General features: G+C 38.3%; 1 protein-coding gene across 5 annotated transcripts in view; it reads left to right on the forward strand.

Moving 5' to 3' along the window:
- Positions 1 to 23398, forward strand: part of LOC117412197 (serine/threonine-protein kinase PAK 3) — a 64941-nt gene that overhangs the window by 33182 nt on the left and 8361 nt on the right. For 3 of the 5 annotated variants that reach the window (XM_058989040.1, XM_034020313.3, XM_034020315.3), the window contains 6 exons: positions 5543 to 5608; positions 10438 to 10572; positions 11938 to 12118; positions 12531 to 12594; positions 21045 to 21093; positions 22881 to 22993. In XM_058989040.1, the coding sequence (XP_058845023.1) occupies positions 5543 to 5608; positions 10438 to 10572; positions 11938 to 12118; positions 12531 to 12594; positions 21045 to 21093; positions 22881 to 22993 (608 nt within the window). The remainder of the gene's footprint in view (positions 1 to 5542; positions 5609 to 10437; positions 10573 to 11937; positions 12119 to 12530; positions 12595 to 21044; positions 21094 to 22880; positions 22994 to 23398) is intronic. The other 2 variants (XM_034020314.3, XM_034020316.3) reach the window with 1 other exon arrangement.

The raw sequence follows: 23398 nt of genomic DNA on the forward strand, positions 1-23398 counted from the left end.
TCTTGTTGTTTACAGCCATATCATTTATTATTGGCAGGATGTTGGAATAGTATCATTTAGTCGAGATAATAAAGTTGTGCATTTGTTTTAGTTTAACAGAGGAGAAATCTGCCCATGTGCTTTAAAAAAAAAGATTGTTGACACACATTATACTCTACTACTACTACTACTAATAATAATAATAATAATAATAATAATAATAATAATAATAATAATAATAATAATACTAATAATAATTCCTACATTTTATTGGAGACTCCGCTTGCGAGATTTAAAACAAATTATATATATATATATATATATATATATATATATATATATATATATATATATATATATACTCTATATCTATATCTCTCTCTCTCTCTCTCTCTCTCTCTCTCTCTCTCTCTCTCTCTCTCTCTCTCTCTCTCTCTATATATATATATATATATATATAGGAGGCTGTGTGGTCCAGTGGTTAAAGAAAAGGGCTTGTAACCAGGAGGTCCTCGGTTCAAATCCCACGTCAGCCACTGACTCATTGTGTGACCCTGAGCAAGTCACTTAACCTCCTTGTGCTCCGTCTTTCGGGTGAGACGTACTTGTAAGTGACTCTGCAGCTGATGCATAGTTCACGCACCCTAGTCTCTGTAAGTCGCCTTGGATAAAGGCATCTGCTAAATAAACAAATAATAATAATAATAATAATAATTACAATCAGGAATGGAGGCTTGTTCGGAAGATTTAAAGCTGTATTACAGTTAAGATACAGAGGATTTAATACAATGCTGAAATGGCGAAATGTAAAAAAATGCCTACCCACAAAAACCCCAGAAGAATGTGCCCGTGACCATAAGGATTTCGTCGTGGAAGACAGCAAAGGAAAGAAGGTACTGTGTGCAAGTACTGTCGAGTTACGACTATACATATTTTGACAGAAAAAAACACCTAAGCATTTTGGAATGTAAACAAAAACAATAATTTCATACAGTATATAAAAACCGAAAAGGCCCAGAGGAAAAAAAAAACAAAAACATTTACGTAAAACCCGAAAATAGCTCAAAATAAGCACCGAAAAATGAAATTTATCAAAACCGAAACACTAAACCCCTAGTTATAAAGCATGTTAAAAACAGCATTAGACTGTTAATGATAATGAAGTTTAGTGAGGGGTAGTTAGGTAACAGACTGTACTGAAGGAATGAAGCGTTAGAATGGGTGGTTCTGGGGAGAGTGGCACTTATTATTCATAATGAATTATGCGCTTAGATTTCTTTTTTCTAATTGCATTTTCAGTCTTATCCAACTACCGTAGTCATTCCTGTCATCTTTTAATCCATTCCCATTCTTGTGGATATAATACCGTTTCACTTTCCTAATACATAATAAAAACTGACCAGAAGCCATATTCATACCCCATAAGCTAAAGTACTACCAAAATATTAAATAAGACTAATTAAGTAAAATAAAAACTAAAGCTGTAGCAGTAGCAGTAGCCGTATTCTGACCATTAAAACATTTTAAAAACATGCTTTAACAGATTGTTGAATTAGCAGAAAGTATATGGCTTTAGAACTGTCTGAGGTGTGCCATCTTCTTGTAGGAATCAGTTTTAGTTAAACTCCTCTTTGGTTTCTCCAAGCCATTTGTAAAGTGGATTTAATGCTTCTTCTTACTTGCTTGTTTTTTTTAATACTGAAGCTCTTGTTTACTGCATGAATAAGTGATGGAGATGCCGTACCTTTATTAGTGACAGAGAAAGTGACAAAGAGCTAGAATGGGGTTTATCTAACATGGTGAATCACAACAATGTCCGTGACTATGCGCACAGATCTATTAACAGCCAGCAAGCAGGTTACCAATGGTTTGGTTTGTAAATCTGTAACAGTGCCTGACATTAAGATGATTTGTACATTTCAAATCAATCCAATAAGGCATTCAGAAGTTATAAGCATCACAAGCTATCAGAGAAACAAACTCCCAAACACAACAACATATGACAGCTTGTGTACATAATAACCAATAACAGCATTTCAGAACGTTTCTTTTCTCCGAATCAGAATCCATTCTCGTTTCTTTCTTGCTCTTCCTTGCTTGAACGCAATGTTCAGTGACACAGCGCCATCCTCCTAGATTTCTAAAAAAAGAAACTGAATCTAAACAAATATAAACCGACAGCATCTCAAACCGTCTCTCGCAGGAAACCCAATTAACAAAGCCAGCAACCTAACCCAACGGAGAAATCCTTTTGATAGCAATGAAAAAACAACAGAACAAAACCTTCTGTCTGAAAAGCACTTTCTATTTTTGCTCCTCGGATCACTGAACACTTCTGTTATCATTGCACATGGGATGGGTAATGGGAGATCATTCGGAATGCAAACAAGTCATCACCACAGCTACTGTAAATAACTTGTAAAGAACAGTTTCCAAGTAACCTTCTAACAACATATTCAATATTAAGTGATTATATTAATATGAAGGTTATAGAAGTCAATATTCATCTCATGTTTAATCCCTTTTACACCATGTTTTATTAACATGCTTAGCCCTGATGTCCACATGGTTAACCATGGCCAGTCCATGATTGGAGGACATGGCACCACAGCCAGATCTCATTGGTACACCGTGAGTGACCAGATAACAACATGGTCAGCAATGGTACCATGGTGTACTCAATGTCTGAGCGGAACAGAGACAGAGACGGAAAGATGTGACCTATTGGTTTCAGGGGATAAATTAAAACAATTTGGAGAAGGTGCTACATTTTGTAAAGATGCTCAGACTTTGCGACCAGTTCCATTAACATCTCAGATGAGCCAGTCCTTAGCTACAGAACTGAGCTGAAGAGATCATTCATTCCACCCAGGCTGGGCCCCTGCTTGCTCCCCATTAGGCAGGGTCTCATCGTCTCTCCATGTGGAGTCTGTACTGTTTATTAGATGATATACAAACGATAGCTTTCCAGACATCCACAGTCTCTTCTTCAGGTCTAAATGGACATTTTGACAACGGGTTTCTGTGAATTCCCTACTTAGGAACGCTTGCTGATTATTTTTATGTCACAGTTAATCTAGTGAATTTTATCAGCTCATCAAACCTGATATCACTGCTACTTTGATTAACACAGCACAAACTGTCAACAATGGTTTCTTCAGTGATACTGGTGCTAAGCAGCGCTGGTAAAACTTCATCTAGTAAACCTGTTCCATGCACTTTTCACTCTCTTTCACTTCCATTTGTATCTTTACCCAGGAGCAGATTATGGACCCTATTCCTCCAAATTGACTATATTCAAGTTGTAGGCATTACAAATGAGAAGTGACCAAGTAAACTGCCATATTCACAAATAACACTTGGCTGTTAGTATTCACTGAAGTGTGCCGAGATAATGGTGACTCACACTGAGAAAGTGCATTTAAAAGAGTAAGTAAGTGACCTTTCACCTCTGCCAGTCCCACCCTCTGCCTGTACATACTAATAAAGTAGGTGCGGCCGGCAGGTCACTTTGTCACATGATCTGAATGGAGTAGGCTGTTTAGTGCTGGCACTTAGGATTTTCCAGGCAAACTCAAAGTAATGGCAGATTTAGAGAAAGCTGGTAAGAACTTAATACTGGAGCAACTGAACCCAGAACACTGAGGCTGATTTCAAACACCATATATATATATATATATATACATATGTTACATTCATAGTCAGGATTCGGTCAATGTCCAAAAAAAAAGAAAAATAACCATTTTGCGATTAGAGCATTTACAAATTATCAAATAATTTTGATCAAATTGCGAAATGGAAATGATCAAACAAGCAAAGAGTGAAACGCAAAAGAAGAGACAGCTTCTTCAGTCTTTGAGTAAAGCGATATAATCAAATTGTGAAATGTGCTTTGAGCAAATGCACAGTTCCTGAACAGATGTTGAAGATGCTGCTCAATCTGCGATTAGCAATTAATTGCGGGTGTTAAAAATGGGCATCAAGTGAAAATCAAACTTTTTATTACAATATTTTTTTTTTTATTGAATTAACATCAAATCAGTCAATTATGTTTATAAGCTACACATCATTGATTCATTATTTATGTATTTTTTATTTATGCATTTATGCACATTTGCAAGGGGGTTGTGGTAAGCAATTTAGAAGGATGACCTCAAACATTAAACTCCAAGCGAGTTTGAAATAACATTCGTAATGTTCTCGCCTTGTTATTTAGTAAATACAGTTTTAGAGAATAAAACGAACACAATAAAAAATGTATTGTTTTATTCATATTATAAGACTACTGCATACACAGTATTTAAACTGCAAAATCAAATGTCAATCCACGTTTGTGTGATCACTGTTTTTGAAGCGGAAGAAAGAAAGAAAGAAAGTGTGGTTCTTAAACATTTTATATTCTCATAAATCATAGGAAGGGTTGAGCTCATTTAAAAGAATCACAATTTAGATTTAGAAACATACAAATCACTGTATTTGTTTTGCGCAAGTCTTGCTTTTGCATTTCGCTCTTTGCTTATCTGTTATTTTACATTTCGCAATTTGATCAAAATAATTTGCTTTATATACCCGGGTACCCGTCAAGTTTTAAATGACCTGATCCAACCCGGGTCTCTTTTTACTACCCGGGTACCATTGTAGAAAAGATGACAATGCAGTTGTAAGCGCTCTTCATGCAAGCATTCCAGGGCGCCTTACAAAAGAAATATAAAAAGGCCTGTGTCTAATATATAATCCAGCTACAAACAAATACGTTTTCAAACAGGATTTAAAACATTCAATTGTGCTAATTGTGCTAGCAAGTTCCAAAGACAAGGGGCATTATAACTGAATGCCCTGGCTCCGACAGAGTTCAAACGAATTTTAGGGACTGTCAGAAGATTAGCTATTTCCAATCTCAGGGAATGACCAGGAACATATGGGATCAGCAGATCTTGAAGATAAGAAGGTCCAAGAACATGCAAGTCCTTATAGATAATGAGAAGAAGAACTTTAAAATAATAATAATAATAATAATTATAATAATAATAGCATCAGTAATAAAACAAACTTGAATGAGATGGATGCAGTAATTGTATCGATTCAATATTTTTGCTATATATACACACACACATTTAGCATTATGTATTTAAAGGAAATTGAGAGCAATGTTGCATTTCACAGCATATTTAAGTTTACCCTTGATGTTTTCTAGACTGTTGATGGTCTCTTTAAAACAGTTTAATGAATACCCCACAGATTTTTAATTAACTATTTGTTCACAGGGCCCGATATTTCTTGTTTTGCATTTATGTTTCTTGTTCCCAATTTATTTATTTATTTATTTATTTATTTATTTATTTTTTGTTGAAACTCAAATAATAAAATATTATCTTCCACTGGGGCAAGATACCAGTTTTGGTAAGATGTTATTTTCTGATTCTGTTTAAGAATTTATTAAAATGAGATTGTTTTGTATACTTAAAAATCATATTTAATAGTAAGCCACTGAAGCCCATTTGCTTTGGTTTGTCTTGCCGCTGTGTGTTCAATAAAACCTCCCATTTTCAACCTTCATATCCAGACTCGACTCCTGTCATTCGGGGCTCCTGTTACCCTCAGAACCCACTACGCTACACTTTATGACAAGGTAATAACTGACATACTTTCTCCATGTATGTATTATACAGTACAGTACTAGCATATATGTAGCCTGGCATTTGTCATTCCCCTTGGTTGGGTATGGTGTTTTCAATCATTCACAGTGGTTCTGGGTTTTAAAGCTCCATTATGAAGTCATTACCATTGTCTCTATATTTATATCAGCCTTTACCTGTCTTTGAACTTGCCTGGAGAATACCAAGTGCTTGACTGAACTGCCTTCCTCATTCCATTCAAACCATGTGACAATGTGACCCTTCAACTCTGCCTGCCCTACCTACTCACTCTGCATGGGCTCGCAGAGTTGACAGGTCACATTGTCACATGATCTGAATGGAATGGCAGTTCAATGCCTGGTAAAGACTGATATAGATACAATTCTCAATATTGTAGCAACAGGACCCCTAATCCTGCAGAATGATGTCAATAAATAAAAAACGGAAATGACATTTGAAAATACTTAGTCTTTTATTAATCCTGCATTCAGACCCCCAAATAGTCCATTGTTAATTATACAATTTTACCAATTAAAACTTGGAGTGGAATGACCCTCCTGGCCTGGGACTGGTCACCCTTGCTGTTGAAATCCCCCTTTCAAACCCCTGCTTCTCTGGATGAATGTGAGTTTTCTGTGTTTCTGATATTTTGTCCACCCCCTGTTGTATGTGCATCACCCTGTCAGGCAGGCCGGTCATTATGATGGCCTGTTAGCTCAGAGCTTCCCAACTCTGATCCCCAGTACAGGAGCGGCTAAGAAACCCTTTCTCAAAGCCTTTTATGAAGGTACTCCTACAAACAGAGTCAAAGCTAAGTTGAGTCTCAGATAATACCAGCTACCCCTGCAGTGATATACTGTACAGCAAAAAAACAGGAATAAATTCTCATTTCAGAAAGTGCTGTAAAATGCTTTGAGAAAGGGGCAGTTATTTATTTGAAAATAAGTTACACACATGTTTATAATGCATAGCACACACATGCTGGATGCACACACAATTTGTTTACAACCCTAATACTAATAATATAAAAAAAAAAACACCATTGTATACCACAGAGAATGCTGTTTTGGAACATAACGCAAACCCATTTGCAAATCATACATGGGTTCATGTTATATTCTGAGAATGAGGGTAATCTTTAAAAGTTCCAAGACTAGAACTCAATATAACTCAAGAGTTAATTTGAAACTCAAAATGAATAAGCAAAAACAAAAGATGATTTAATATTGAAGGCAAACATTAGCTTTGCATGCTTGGCTTATGCTAAAACAGCGTCAGATAATTCAGCCAGAACTTCAGCCTCTGTGACTTCCATGTGTGGTGGTTTTGCTGTGTACATCACCACCATAGCCTAATTCAAGTTTAAACTACATTATTGTATTAGGACGTGGTTGATACAGCAGCCTGTACTGTGTATGCTCCCCGAGGATCCCTGGCGATTTTGCAGTGTGCGTTTCGTTTAGCTGATTTTAGCTGTTTCATAATACCTTGGTGATGCAGCGCAGCTTGTTCATCTTTATACAGCATGCACAGCGTATGGTGGAACAGTTTGCTGGTATAGAATAGCGCAGCCATTTTGTAGAACTTTATTTTTAACCAGAATGTGTTTTTTAATAGCTTGACACTCTGGCTAAACAATAGTGGGTATAATGTCAATAGTATAGCCCATATGCCCACCCTTTATAATGTGTTACACATATACTACAGACCATTCTATTCTGACATGTTATACAGACTGTGTCTGAAGAATAGTCAGTAACACTTTACATTAAGTATCTATAATTACAGTGTATTTACATAGTAGTTACTTAGTAAATGCGTAACACACAATTACAGTGTTATTATCCATAGTTACAATTTACTTAATATGTAAATCTTTCTGCATGATATAACCCTAACGCTAACCCTAACCCTAACTCTAACCTTAATCATAACCATAACCCTACCCTAACTCTAACCCTAACCCTGTGTACTTACACATATCGTGCACAAAGATTTACACATGAAGTACATTGTAACTATGCATAACAACATTGTAATGATGTTTCAGTACACATGTATTTACTAAGTAACTAAGATGGAAATACACAGTAATTAGTGTAAAGTGTGACTCGACAGCTGATGTGAGCAGTACAGGTAGTAATCACAATGGAGGGTTTAGGTTGCCAATTACTGGCGCTAGTTTTAAAAAGTCCTTTTTTTATTCTTGATTAATGTCGAGCATTAAAAACACTTTAATTGTAGTTTAGATTAGTGCTAATCTGGGTCCATATAAGCAGTAATGCCCAACAATAAGCCTGACCCATGGAAGCTATCATTGCAATGATATGTCAGTGAAGGCACCAAATTCAAATCCATGCCTGTCTTTCATTTACAGTCCCTTAAAGCAGAAGGGTACTTTATTTTTTCATTCTCTTAGTGTACAGGCTAAAAAGGATTATAGCCAAGCAGCTTGCAAATTTCCAGAGGCTGACACTTCATATTCTTGTATTGTACAACGCAAGTCCAGCGTGGTGGTCATGTGACTTGATTAGCAGCTGTCTGGTCACATGCACATTGGATCTTGTTTGCACTGAGGGGACACCTACCCTGCTTGAGACCTATCTCCTGCTGTTGCTGTTCTGAAACCAATGTGAGCATGGATGCTGTCTCTAATTGAAAAGCCTTGACTGTGGAATAGATGATTAAGGCTTGTATTGAGGCAAGAGTAGCACGAGTAAATGGACAGAAAATGTACCAGGGGATTTATAAGAAACCTTATTATTACTTTTTCACATAGCATAAAGCATTACATCACTCTAACGGTGCATCACTGTTAATAATGCCAAAACACATTTATAGACGTGTGTGACTTTTGCATTGGCCCGTCATCCACCTTGATAACAGAATGACCCATTAGACATTGCCACTCCCTCTGTCTAAATAAAAGATGCAGTACTAATCTATATATATATGACAAAAACAGACAAAAGTATTTGGGCAGATCAAATAATGGGAAAAACCACAAAGAAAGTGATTTCTATAATTTCTAATTGTTCTATTGAAAGATATAAATTAAAGAGATTCAGCTTTATAATAAAACAACACATTATTACGCAACATGCATACAATGAAAAATAACGTACAAAAACAAATTTCATACTTTGACAAAAGTATTTCGGCAATCAACATATGTCGTATGAAATTATTCGTTGCTAATTATTGACAATTATCATGATTGAAAACCACCAGCTGATGATAATTATAGGATAAATAAATACATAATCATAAAGTGTTGAAAAATAAATTGGAAATTTGTGATTAAAAAAGCAACAAAAATGGTTAAAAATAAACAATAGAGCAACAATCTCAAAATGGCAGTGATACAACTAAACGAAAAAGGAGAAATTACCAGAAAATTGGTTGGCTATTGCTGACAAACACAGGAGAACAGGAGCTACTGCAGCTAGCTCCAGGTGTGCAAGACCAAGAAAGATTTCTGCAAAATCTGAAAGAAGAATCATTCGAGAAGCCCGGCAAAATCCTCAGATTATTGTTTTAAGATTTGACACAACAATTGAGAGATGGTCAAGAAATTCACGAGTGAACAATTAAACGATACCTTAACAAGATGAATGTCCATGGACGAAAACCAAGATGCAAACCTTTGTTAAAAACAATACACAAAAGAAAGTTTTCCATTGAATACTTGAAGAAGCCTGATGATTTCTTCAACCACATTTTATGGTCAGACGAATCCAAAATATAACTTTTCACCAAGAAAGCAACAATATGTTTGGAGGAAGAGAGGAGAAGAATTTAAAGAAAAGTTCATCATGCCCAGTGTTAAACATGGTGCTTGTTGTGTGATGGCATGGGCTTGCTTTTCTTCCTCAGGCACAGGCGACCTTTGTATTGTAGAAGGATCAATGAATGCTGCAATATATCAAGACATTTTGCACTCTCACTTGTTATCCAGTGCTAGAAGGCTTATTGGACGGAAGTTTGTATTCCAGCAGGATAATGATCCTAAGCATTCTGCAAAGTCTACAAAGGATTTTCTGAAAAAAGGAAGATTACAGGTATGGATTGTCCCCAGACTTGAATCCCATCGAGATGTTGTGGATTGACTTGAAGGCTGCTGTTGCAAAAAGGAAACCAAAGTCGATTGCAGAACTCAAAGCTGTATGTGTTGAAGAATGGGCAAAAATATCTCTGGAAAGATGCCAGGAACTGGTTTCAAAATACAAGAAAAGACTGCAAGCTGTAAAGGAAGCAAAGGGTGGGCACACAAAATACTAATGTAAGGGTGTCCAAATACTTTTGTAAAAAACAAATGATATTCTGGAAACCATAATACAATGTAAAAATCAATATGTTCTAGACTGGTCTAGACTGTTCAAGAAGCCAATAACAGTCAAGAACAGTTTCACGATTCCCTGCAGTAACTGTATAATTTTTTTTTTAAATAACTGAAATCATATATCATATTTTAACTACATTTTTGAATAAAAAAATGATACTGAAAAAAAAAAAAGTGCTCATTTTGTTATACAACACGCTCACCATCTGGTGTATTATGTCTATGACTGAAAAGCCTGTTTAAAATGCATAATAAAAAAAGGAATGTAATATTGAAAGCTGACATTAGCATAGCCCACTTGACTTTGCTAATACTAGATCAGATAATGTTGATAATGCTTTATTTGTGTCAATACTCAAGAGTCTCGGAAAACTGAAAACTGAACACAGCAACATGACCGGACGGTACATTACGAGAAAGTGCCCATGTATGTCACCACTGTGATAACCGGAGTTAATCTGCATGGCTTTGTTCCCGCAGAGCACAAAGACAGCATCAGAGCCGCCGCTAGCGCCCCCTGTGTCGGAAGAGGAGGATGACGATGAAGAAGAAGAGGACGATGATGATAATGAACCCCCTCCTGTCATCGCACCGAGACCGGAGCACACCAAATCGGTATGCAACTTACTCAAATATATCACACACTATAACCCAAACCCTAACCCTAACCCTAACCTTAACCCTAACCCTAACCCTAACCTGAACCCTGACCCTGACCCTGACCCTAACTCTAACTCTAACCATGACCCTAACCTGAACCCTAACCATGACCCTAACTGTGACCCTAACCCTAACCTGAACCCTTTCATGATACAATTGTGTACTTACATTTAACATGCAAAAGGATTTATACATTAAATACATTGTAACTATGCATAATAACATTGCAATTATGTGTACGTACACATCTAAGTAACTACTATGTACAGTGTTGCTCTTTATACTGGATAAACTCCAGAAATAATAAACTGTGCAGAAATGTATGATATAGTGGACTGGTCCTCATACCGGATGTACATCAAAGGGACTTGTGATCACTTTTTAATAGAATAAGCTGAAAAATGTATACAAAGTACACTGTCTGTATACAAAGTGCACTTGTTTGTGTGTGTGTGTGTATGTGTGTGTGTGTGTGCGCGCCCGCGCGTGTGTGTGTGTGTGTTGAAACCTTACTTTAAGCCCAGATCAGAATTAAATTCACTTTCTACAGCAACTAAAATAAATAGCATCTAGAATGGTTAAAATGTTCAATAAAGTCCAATAATTTGGCTTCTAAAATCGTTTTAAGTAATCAAGCAACCTACTGTATAAATGTGTTACAAGAAATGAATCAGCTGTGTTCAGTGTATTATGGTTGCATTATTGCACAAGTCAATGTTTTTAAAAATACATTTTAAGGTAATTTTTGTGGGGTCACAAAAAATCATTTGTCATAATAATCTTCTGACTACCTCCCTTTACAATTTGATTGAAATATTAACATCCATCAGGACACCTTCCAACACCTTGTAGAGTCTATGCCACGCCGTGATCAGTCAAACGGTGGACCAGCCCGAAATTAGGTGCAGGTCCTAATAAAGCGAGGCAGCAATTTACTTTGTGATAGATGCGATACCGGCTCTGAGACACTGTGAACTGTATGTACTAATATGATTTATGTGTTCGGAAATACTGCAAATTCGTAGCCTCCTTGCGTCGTAGAATTTTTGCGTGTAATGTACTAAACAGCTCCTTTTCTTGAAACAACTACTGTAATATCTGAATATTGGAATTTTTATTATCTTACTAATAATCAATAAAATGTTAAGTGTTTACCAGATTTCTGCACATGCATTTCTGCACATGCTTCATCTCTCCAATACATTTAACTCTCATTTCCAACATATGTGGTTTGGACGGAGTCTCAGGACCATGCTTCTCTCTCTCTCTCTCTCTCTCTCTCTCTCTCTCTCTCTCTCTCTCTCTCTCTCTCTCTCGCAGATCTACACCCGCTCTGTCATTGAGCCCGTGGCTCCCACAGCGCCAGTGAAGGAGGCCAGCACCTCACCAGTGTCCTCAATCCCTGACAACACCACAAGCACGACCAGCACTTTGTACAGACACACCGACAGGCAGAGGAAGAAGTCCAAAATGACAGATGAGGAGATACTGGAACGACTAAGTATGTTACACATTCATTCAGAGGTTTAGCTCACTCGTAGCGTCTAGAATGGTTGTGTATTTCAGTGTCTGGTAACACAGTAACTAGAAAGACAATTAATTGAACTGTTTGTCTAATTGATGTTAGAGATGCAATAATGAAAACTGATTTCTACTGTATAGAAAAGACTGGGTGGAGTACTACCATTAAATAACGTTATAATGTTCAATGCTACAGTGATTGTTGCTCATCAGTTATTCAGCCTTATCCTTATTTGTGGAATAATGTAACTGTATGGGGAATAAAACTACAGAGTAGTCACTTAGTAAATACTTACAGTGTCATTATGCATAGTTATACTATACTTAATGTGTACATTTTCTGCATGATATAACCCTAATCCTAACCCTAACCCTAACCCTATTTCTTTCAGGAAGCATAGTGAGCGTTGGCGACCCCAAAAAGAAATATACACGTTTTGAGAAAATTGGACAAGGGTAAGTTTTAATTGAAATATCCAAAAGACCTGTACAGACGTCTCAACACTGCTCTCTCAGGGCTGTGCTACCTGTGCATCAAACAGACCTATACAGATGTCTCAACACTGCTATCTCAGGGCTGTGCTACTTGTGCATCAAACAGACCTGTAAGGACGTCTCAACACTGCAATCTCAGGGCTCTGCTACCTGTTCATCAAACAGACCTGTAAGGACGTCTCAACACTGCTATCTCAGGGCTCTGCTACCTGTTCATCAAACAGACCTGTAAGGACGTCTCAACACTGCTATCTCAGGGCTGTGCTACCTGTGCATCAAACAGACCTGTAAGCACGTCTCAGCACTGCTATCTCAGGGCTCTGCTACCAGTGCATCATGCAAATTTCGATTTAGCATTGTGCAAAAACATCAGGAAGGGATGCTTGTCTATAGCTCTTTTTGTGCTGTATTGCACTTGACACTAGTCTAGGCAACCTGACTTTTTCATTGCTTCTATTGGAATCAAATGTGGTAATAACTGGGTGTCATTCCACAGGAATGGCCTGTACCGTGGTGTCAAAACACGTCGAATAACCATTTCTTCCCTTGAGTGGTACGCGTTTCCATACATATCTTCAGATTCTTTGTTTAAAGCATCCATTGTGTTTTGTGTATTCGCCAGTCCCCAGTTTTGAAATGCGCCATCGTAGCATTTTCCTGAACTGTATATTGTGGTTTATTGATGAGCAGTGGTACTCAATTCTGTCCCGCGAGTATCTAGTCCAGTCCGGGATTTTATTCCAAGCAAGTTCTAAAGTATTTAATTGAAGCTGCTGAGAGACTAGGACCTGCTTGGACTGGACCTGGACTGGAATGGATCTCAAGGGACAGAATTGAGTATCACTGTTGTAGAGGCTGGTATTGCTTTGAGATGAATACCCCAGAAATGCTGAAATCAATTCTGACATAACACTGACGTGGTCGATTCACACGGGACTAAAAAGGCACAGGACGTCTGAGTTTGAAATTTTACAGGAGGTCCTGAAGTCCTGTAAAACAATCAGAGGACCTCTGAGAAAATGATCTGTGATGAAAAGAAATGGACGATTCTATTCACAAGGGATGAAATTTCACCAAGGCCACCTGTTTATTTGGTAATTTTCAGTCCTGTGCGAATCAGGCTTTTGTCTCAATGGGAAAGACTTCAGCTCTGACAGGCTTTGTAGAGGGCTGATTGAAGGGGTTCAGTTGGCAGTTGCTTCCTTGTCCAAAACTGCTCAAGCAGTCTTAAAACCTTTCTAGGGACATTCTGGAGCTCACATTTCACTGCAGATTCTATCCCAATACAACATCCCTGAAGCAATTAGAAGTAATTACTGTGGAAGGAATACATATGCATCCCTCCAAAACTATTTAAAAACCTTATAATTATCATGTGAAAACTGTACCCATGCTGGCTTGAGAGCCTATTGATTGACAGTGTTTTGGCAGGGGCTTGCAATGTTGTGTCCAATCCCTACTTAAACTGTCTGCCACTGACCAGACCTCCTCTTGCTTTTCTGAAGAAATCATTCTCACAACAAGCCTTTCCTACAATGTATATTGTGCACTCATCCGTTGTGGCTTTTAAAACTGATTCATGACAAGCTGAGAGATTTGCAGATCCATATCTTTGCTAAATGGCATGCCTGCACTGTGTGATCTAGGTTTGAATTCTTTTCACTGAGCATACGTGCTCATAACAATGACTGGAGTAACCTGTTGTTGCGAGGAGGGGAGGTTTATGACATTTGAACCACCTCGGACTGCTTGTTTGCTTTAGGGAGCAGGGAACGGAACAATGCAAACAGGGATCAGGTTTTCTCTTGTTTGATCTACAGAAAGGAGAGCTTCTCATCCTTTTGAAAAGCACAGTCCCGGGGAGGTGACTCTGAACAAACGAGCCCTAGTGTCCAATATCTCCTAGCCTACGTCTCTTAAATAATGGATACAATTCCACCTCCCGTCGCTGCATGTGTGACAGGGAAAAGACCTGGCTACCACCGTGGCCTGATGGAAAATGAAACTGAACACGTAGCAGAGAGAGAGAGAGAGAGAGAGAGAGAGAGAGAGAGAGAGAGAGAGAGAGAGAGAGAGAGCAAACTAGATCAGAGTTCATTTAGCAGAGCAAATACTAGCTAGAAAGTGGTTGTCTTGCTTTAGTGGAAGAGCATTAAAATGGTGCCTGTGAACAAGAACATCCTTCCTGCATTTTTGTGTAACAGTTTGTTGATAAAGGAATTATTAAGGTGTTATGAAGCATTGTAACCAAGAGATCCCTGGTTCAAATCCCATCTCAGCCACTGACTCGTTGTGTGACCCTGAGCAAGTCACTTAACCTCCTTGTGCTCCGTCTTTTGGGTGAGACGTAATTGTAAGTGACTCTGCAGCTGATGCATAGTTCACACACCCTAGTCTGTAAGTTGCCTTGGATAAAGGCGTCTGCTAAATAAACAAATAATAATAATAATTAAAAACAGCATTAGACTGTTAATGGTAATGATGACTATACAGCTGCTCAGGGCTGCTTTTTGAATTCACAGTTTAGTTTGGACCAACACTGAAAGTTAAGAAAACTAGTGAAAAGTGTAGTGAGGGGGTTGGAGGGTAGTTACGTAACGTACTGAAGGAATGAAGTGTTAGAATGGGTGGTTCTGGGGAGAGTGGCACTTATTATTCATAATGAATTATGCACTTAGATTTATTTTTTCTAATTGCATTTTCAGTCTTATCCAACTACCGTATTATTATTATTATTATTATTTATTTCTTAGCAGACGCCCTTATCCAGGGCGACTTAGTCACTCCTGTCATCCTTTCATCCATTCCCAGTCACCTGTGCTGGAATTATTGTGGATATAGTACCTTTTCACTTTCCTAATGTTTAATACAATGTAAACGATTGACCCTCGCTCGGGTTCGTTGCCCCTTTAAAAATACGACCCAGCACACAGAAGTGGATTTTTCAAGCGTGTTTGCGCTATATTAATAGACGGACTGCTTGCTCTCCTTTTAAACTCCCGCACCTGAGTCTAATTTTTAATAACGCCCAGGTGCGGATAATAATTAATAATAAAACAATTAAACAAAACAATAAGCAAATTATTTTTTTTTTCCTTGCAGGGAGGTTTTAACCCCCTCCCTGCCGTCTCTCACAACCCGCTATATTACAACATATATTGTACTGTCTTGCACATTTATGCATAATGGAATAATCCTGCAGTGAAAACGATCACTGCAGCAAGGGTCACATGACCACTCAGGGAAGAAATTTCTCTGTTGCCTGGCACTCCTGTGAATCTGTCTTCTGACAGCACACAGTAAAGTATCTACATTTGAAATATTTCTACACTTATGGCCCTATTTTCCATTTTAATGTTTCATTAGGAAACAATCAGGATCTGCTACAGATCAAACCTCGCTAAGGCCAGTCAAGGGACGAGCAGAGTGAGACTCTAATAGAGGTGGCCTTACTCATTTCTTGTAACAAATTACTTTTCGTAGTTCTTAGTTCAATTTATTTTGAACTGGTTACCATAACTGATTGATATCTTGGTTTTATGAAAGAGGTCATTTAACAGAGGCTTTACGCTTAGGACTGCAGATTGTGTGACTTTACAAGGCCGTCAATAGCAACAAATCTGTACTGTAAAAAAGTGGCCTTACTTGTGAGGCGGCCCGTATATGGAGGGGCCTTTAAGGGTTTGCTGTACCTGTCACAAGGAAAGCTAGAGAGTTGTGTGGGGCAAAAGTGAAGTTCTAATCTAGAAAACAAAAATATAAACAGCTAAACAATAAGGGTGATACTGATGTTATGCAAATGTGAGTTGACACAGTGTTTGTTTTGAAGTCTTGAAATGAAGCCATTATAATCAAGCTGTGGGGCGCAGCGTCTGGAAGTTTACAAATACAGCAAAGGCCATGCTTATATGCTGACATTTCGAAAATGACATTCTGAATAGCACAAGATGACAATTTGTGTTATTGATTTTCCTTTACTTAGAGCCAGATTGGAGCCCTTTGGGAGTTGTTGCCTCTTCATTATGAGCAAAAAATAAATATTCTCTCAATTGTCTAGACATTATTTACTGTCTGTAAATTTCAATGTGCCGGCTGTGCTGGGATTTACTATACAGTAAGGTAACACTGCCCTCTAGTGATCGTTCTTTTCACCTGCAGTTGGATTTACAGCATGACTGCCTCATTGCAGCTATTTACACTTAAGTAACAATAACAGGGAGCTCTGTACAGCCCCAGATTCTCTCAATAACTAAAGATGTTTTGTTAAATATGGATAACCGTTTCTCTTAACATATGTAAAACTCTAAAGTGTCAAATACTTACAGTATACACTAATGATAACCTTTACTGCATAATGACTGCCAGGGATATGCATCCCAAAACAAATGGATAGTAAAGCCTTCGTTAGCACTCATTGAAAGAAGTGCTAACCCATGCTTTAAAGCACTTCTCTCACATTTTATTAGATTTATTACCATTACTGCTGCCCCTCTTTTGTTGTGTGGAGAAACCTTTTGTCCTTCATTTTTTTAAATAAGTAAATACTTGAAATCAACACTAAAAGCCGCTGCATCCTGGTACCTTTGCTCTAGGTCACAAGGCCTGATTGCAGCAAGATCATTGGAGTGAGTTTGAACTATGAACACAGGAAGTGATCGGGTAGCAGCATTAGCAGCATTTCACATCCATTGTGTTGTCTTCAAAATATCTGCCTCTTTCAAATCGAAGTATAAAAGAACCAAAACATTTTCAACAGAAGAAAAGGTGCCCTTGTGCTAGTAAGAGGTTAAACTCAGGCTGTATGGTACTGTGGTCAGTGCTCCTTGAAGCCATGCTAAGAGAGGATGCGACAGCATGGTCCAGTTCCAGCCTCAGCTGCACACGTTCAGATATTGAGCCTTGTGACGGCAGACTCTCGAGGAGGAGCTGCTGTCACTGCTCTTTATCAGCCTTGCACGCCTGGACACTGTGACTGACAGCTTGGGGGGATCAGAACCAGCCCTGTGCAGAGCACTCACTTCCACATATATTTAATCTCACAAAAAGATCAGAGACAATTTCAAGCTCCCCAACGCTTTCCAAAAGCATTGCGATGTAACCACTATTCACTGCGGATGGTAGAGATTTACTTTTAGCTTTCTCTTTTTTAGAAGTCAGACTCAACAGTATTTTAGTTTCTCACTTTCTATAGTGGAATTTGTATTTTATAGCTTGTATAGCTACAGCAGCAACTAAGAGCTACAGCTCTGGCCAAAAGTTTTGCATCACCTAGAATTTTAGGATTGAGACATAATTAAAAAAAAAAAAAAAAAAAACGATATGAACATAATATAGATCTTTTATTTAACATCATGTAATCAAAGAAACTACAGTACGAACTTATAACACAAAAATCTGACCAAACTAGTACATCATGATCAGACAGGCTTTATTAAAACTCGCTTTGCGTCTGATAACATCCGCCGTCTCCTACATATTATACATGCTGCTGCTGACATTGCTTCCCCATGTGCAGTTCTCTCATTAGACGCTGAGAAGGCATTTGATAGACTCGAATGGGATTATTTGTGGTCAGTTCTGGACTATATGGGTTTGGGTTCCGGGTTTATTGATATGGTTAAACTTTTATATGCCAGTCCCTCCGCAATGGTCTTGACAGGCCAATCATGTTCTCCCCAATTTGCTATCTCTAGGGGCACTCGTCAGGGTTGTCCACTCTCGCCTTTGTTGTTTGCCCTATCTCTTGAACCTCTAGCTCAGGCAGTCCGTCAATCAACTGACTCTACCCCTATTTCTGTCAATAATACCCAACATCACATATCGCTGTATGCAGATGATATATTATTATACGTAGACAATGTTTCCCAATCCCTACCTCGTCTGCTGACTATTTTCGATGATTTCAGTGCAATATCGGGATACAAAGTTAACTGGTCTAAATCTGCATTGCTACCCTTAAATTCTGTAATGACAAGAACCAATATACCCTCGATAGCGCCGCTGGTTAAACACTTCAAATATCTGGGTGTTGAGATTTATCCTTCTTTACATAATACCACAGTAAATAACTTTAGTAAAGTCTTTAAACAGGTGAATGCAGATTTGAACAGGTGGACGCACTTTCCTAATTCTCTTCAGGCTCGTATTTCCATCGTAAAAATGAACGTGCTTTAACCTCGCATTAATTTTTATAGCTCAATGATTCCTTTATCTCCCACATCAGGGTATTGAGATAGACTGCATACAAGAATCTCCAAGTTTATATGGAAAGGGAAATAACCACGCATCAAATTTTCCACTTTGCAGCACAAATCCATGGGGGGTTTGGCTCTCCTGAATTTTAAATTTTATTTCTACTCATTTATTCTACGCCCAGTCTCTATTTGGCTTGCTCCTGATAGTCCTGTATCTTGGCGTCCTCTTGAGGAAGACATAATCTCCCCTTATAGAGTCCAAGATTTAATCTACGCCAATGTCCCCTTCAGACAGTGTAAATTGCGCTTTGGCCCTATAATTTCTCATTTAATTGCTACGTGGCGTCTGGTAGAGAGACTTACAAATTCCCAAACTAAATGGCATTCCCATTCACCTATCTTCCATAACTACAAACTCCTCACAGGCAATTCTCCTTTCTCTTTTTCACATTGGAGTATACATAATTTTGCAGATATTTTTAATGTCAATGGTCTGCGTACGTTCCATGATTTGCAACTTCAATATAACTTGCCAGGATCTTCTTTCTTTTTCTATTTACATCTCCGTTCTGCAATGCGTGCCTATGGTGTTCCCTGGGGAGCACAGCTGCCTATGCACCCACTTCACAATTTATTAGATAAACAGGGCAAAACAAAAGGGTTGGCTTCAGCCATTTACATCTCTCTTTTAAAGACCTCTTATAAACCTCTAGCACTTTTTACTATATGGAATAGAGATCTGAATTTTGGAGATGACGAGATTTGCTGGAACACTCTCTGGGACAATATAAATCTGGCTTCCAGGAACCCTAATCATCAAATGATTCATTTCGATTTTTTTCACAGGGTATATTTAACCCCTCGCAGACGTTTTCAAATGCGACTTACCCCCAGCCCTTTGTGCATGCTCTGCCCCCAGGGTGCTATGGGTACTTTTTTACATATGTTTTGGGTGTGTCCAGATGTGGCTCACTTTTGGTCCCGAGTATCCTCATCCTTATCCACTATTCTTAACACGAATATTTCATGTTCTCCTCGGGTCCTTCTCCTGAATGATGACTGTACTCTCGATCTCTCACGGTAGTAGAAGAGGATTTGGTTGGCTGGCCTCACAGCAGCTAAAAAGTTACTGGCGCTCCTCTGGGAGCCGCCCCACTCCCTCCCTTGGCAACATTGGCTCCTCACTTTCCTTGACATTATCCATATGGAACTGTCTACTGCTCGAATCCATGGTGCCAGGGGAGGGACTGTGGAGGCATGGAGTGCAGCTGCGACCATTGTCAGGTCATTATTATAAGATCCAGTGGGATGAAATCCATAGAGGAAAGGGGGCACCGATGGGGGGGGGGGGGGGGGGGGGTTGTGTTTGTGTTTTTATATTATGTTGTGTTATGTATTGTTCCATGTTGTTCTTTTCTCTTTAAATAAATAAAAAACATTTGTTCAAAAAAAAAAAAAATCTACCGGAAGCCGTAATAGTAGTACAGCATTTTATTATTTATTTATTTATTTATTTATTTATTTGGCAGATGCCTTTATCCAAGTATTTAAGGTTGGATTTTTCATTAAGTATATGTCCGTTTTTTGTTTAGTATATGGAAAACTACAAGTGGTGTGTTAACGTAACATTATTCACAGGTTTCATTCGAATATAAAGCAAAATTAGATCATGCTATAGGATGATGCAAAACTTGTGGCCATAGCTGTATAAGACATTTTACACTGTAAACTAACAAGTGAATAAAATGCTATTTGAACATTTATGTATTCTGCACTGCTGTCCTGTCTTTAAACCCCTTAAATGAGTTATTTATTGGTAATGAAATCCTTTACACAATGGTCAGGAAAGCACAGTAAATGTTCAGTAACAGTACATTAAAGCAAAGGCAAGCAGTACACCATGATGCCAATGCCGACTATGATTGTAGAGCAATAAATAGTTGACAATGGAAGTCTATGATCTGACTTTGTAATTGAGTGTTTGAGTTCTGGATGAGTGGAACTAGAAAGAGCCAAATAGATAAGCTTTTGAGGCAGTTACATTAGCGATGCCAGGTTCCAGTATATCAGGCAGAGATTGCCGAAGCAATCTCACACACTGGTGCTACTGGACTGTTCCAGTGGCTAAGGGTTTGAAAAGAATGTTTGCAACTCTCATTCTTAACATCTTTATCCTGCAGTAATTGTTGAACATGTTTTTCCTTCCTCCCTTTGCAGGGCATCAGGAACAGTGTACACAGCAATTGACATTGCGACCGGGCAAGAGGTAAGCTGTGCTCCGAAAACCATTCAAACCTGTTCAATAACACGAGGCGCCTGTGACTTCAGACACCCAGGAGCCCATTCTGAAGGAATAAAATAGTTAGTATTCCATTATGGCTCGATTACCAAAGGGTAACTCTTTGCATTAAGTGTCTCTAATTACTGTTTATTTACATAGTATTTACTTAGTAAATGCATGTGTGCTTACACATAATTACAATGTTATTATGCATAGTTACAATGTACTTAACGTGTAAATCTTTTTTACACAATATAACCCTATCCTTAACCCTAACCTTAACTCTAAACCCAACCCTAACCCTAACCCTAACCCTTTTCTGATACTTGTGTAATTATGCACTTACATATATCATGCACTTTTCTTTACACATGAAGTACATTGTGACTATGCATAATAAACACATGCCTTTACTAAGTAACTACTATGTAAATACACAGTAATGTAAAGTAATGTAAAGTGCTACCTCTCAAAGCTATTTACTCCAAATCTCCAGGAACATCCACACTTCCAGAAGCATCTAGATCCACACCTAACCCTGACCTTTAACGTCATCTTAAAAGTCACTATGCCAACCCATTCAAAGTGTGAATTTTCCTGCAGCGTTTACTACTAGATGAATCCACACCCTGCGTTTGTCGTGCTGTCCACTGGCTAATGCAACTTGTTCATTATGCTATCAGCTGCCTCTGTCTGCATGCAGGCTGTGATCTGTAGTTGTCTTGTGGGGTGTTCTTAGACAAAGCTCTGACTTAGTCATTATGGCCCTTAACCCTCTGATTAATCTTTCCTTCCACCCATTTCACAGACAACTAATTAACTGCTAAGATAAGTGCGTAGCTATTGCAGTCTCTTTTGCACAATACTGCCACGTGATGGGTCTCTTTATCTCTGTATAGTCCCTCTCAAAGTGGCATACCAATAAGCAGAGGATCATATGAGATCTGTTTTGTAAAGCAAGGACCGTCTAATCCCATGAGCAGCAGTCCTCCCCTTCAGTTCTAACTCATCACCAGAGGCGATACACATCTAGCACTAGCAGTGTTCTCTTTGAATGAATCTGGCTCACTCAACACCAAAGAGCAACTGTTTAAGACCCCTGATACACCCACAATGCACTTCCAATCTGCACATCTCTCTTTCCCTGCAAGGCACAGCATGTCACGGTTGATGTCCTTTAATGTAGTCTAGTAAAGACACTGTCAATTTTACAATGTTATTCAAGAGGACGTGCACAAGGACAGAGCAGTTTTGAGCGTGGATGGAATACTTTTTACACTAGCGAAGGAGAAGGTTGTCTCCAAAGAACACGAGAGGCCTCCTGTAGTTATTGCTGTTAGATGACACGTTCTTTCCAGGTTTTAAGGTACTAAATTATAATAAAGAGTCACTTGCTGGGAGTCATGTGCTGTGAATGGGAGCCTTTGTGACATTAGTTCAATCAAACTTTTAACCCAGGATGTCCAGATTTGGAATCCCAATACAAGTGAATAGCAGAAAGATTCAACTTTTCATATATTGGAAGCATTTGGAATGACCTGTTATATACAATACCTTCCAACAAAGATTTATTGCCAGTTGCACTAAGATGCTGAATATTATGCCATCCTTGAATAGTTCATCATCTTCAGATACATGGAAAATATAATTTTTATGAGAAATCCATCCCACAGGAGCAATGGTACCCAAATATATTTTCTATTTTCTAGCGACCCAATGGGCCATTTTGGGGCTCTACCAAGACTGACCCCCTGTTTATTTGTTCGTTTCAGGTGGCAATCAAACAGATGAACCTGCAGCAGCAGCCCAAGAAGGAGTTGATAATTAATGAAATTCTGGTGATGAGGGAAAATAAAAACTCCAATATTGTCAACTATCTGGACAGGTGAGTCCTTCATCACGGCACTGGCTGATTCAGTCTGGTGTGGTTTACTGCTCCTGTTTTCAGAATTCAAACAACACCAATATGATCTAACCAACCCTTTCTAATGTAATGTAATCATGTTATTTACCTGTTATTCATTTTGTGTGGTAATGCAACAGTTTCCATCATACATTTACATTAGAGTATGTAGTACACAAAGAGCATTTTTGTTAACTTAGTTCATTTAAGATTTAGAACATTTTATATAAGTTGTATTGAAAGCCACACTCACTGGGGTTCAGAGAAATCCATGCTTGTCAGCCTGTGTGCACTTCAATCTGATTAAACCCTCACCCCCAAATGCAAAGTAAAACATGGATGGTTTGTAATGATCCTTTACTAATTGGTTATTGTACCTTTAAGTAA

The sequence above is a fragment of the Acipenser ruthenus genome, chromosome 16, assembly GCF_902713425.1.
Source record: "Acipenser ruthenus chromosome 16, fAciRut3.2 maternal haplotype, whole genome shotgun sequence".
In the NCBI taxonomy this organism is placed as follows: Eukaryota; Metazoa; Chordata; class Actinopteri; order Acipenseriformes; family Acipenseridae; genus Acipenser; species Acipenser ruthenus.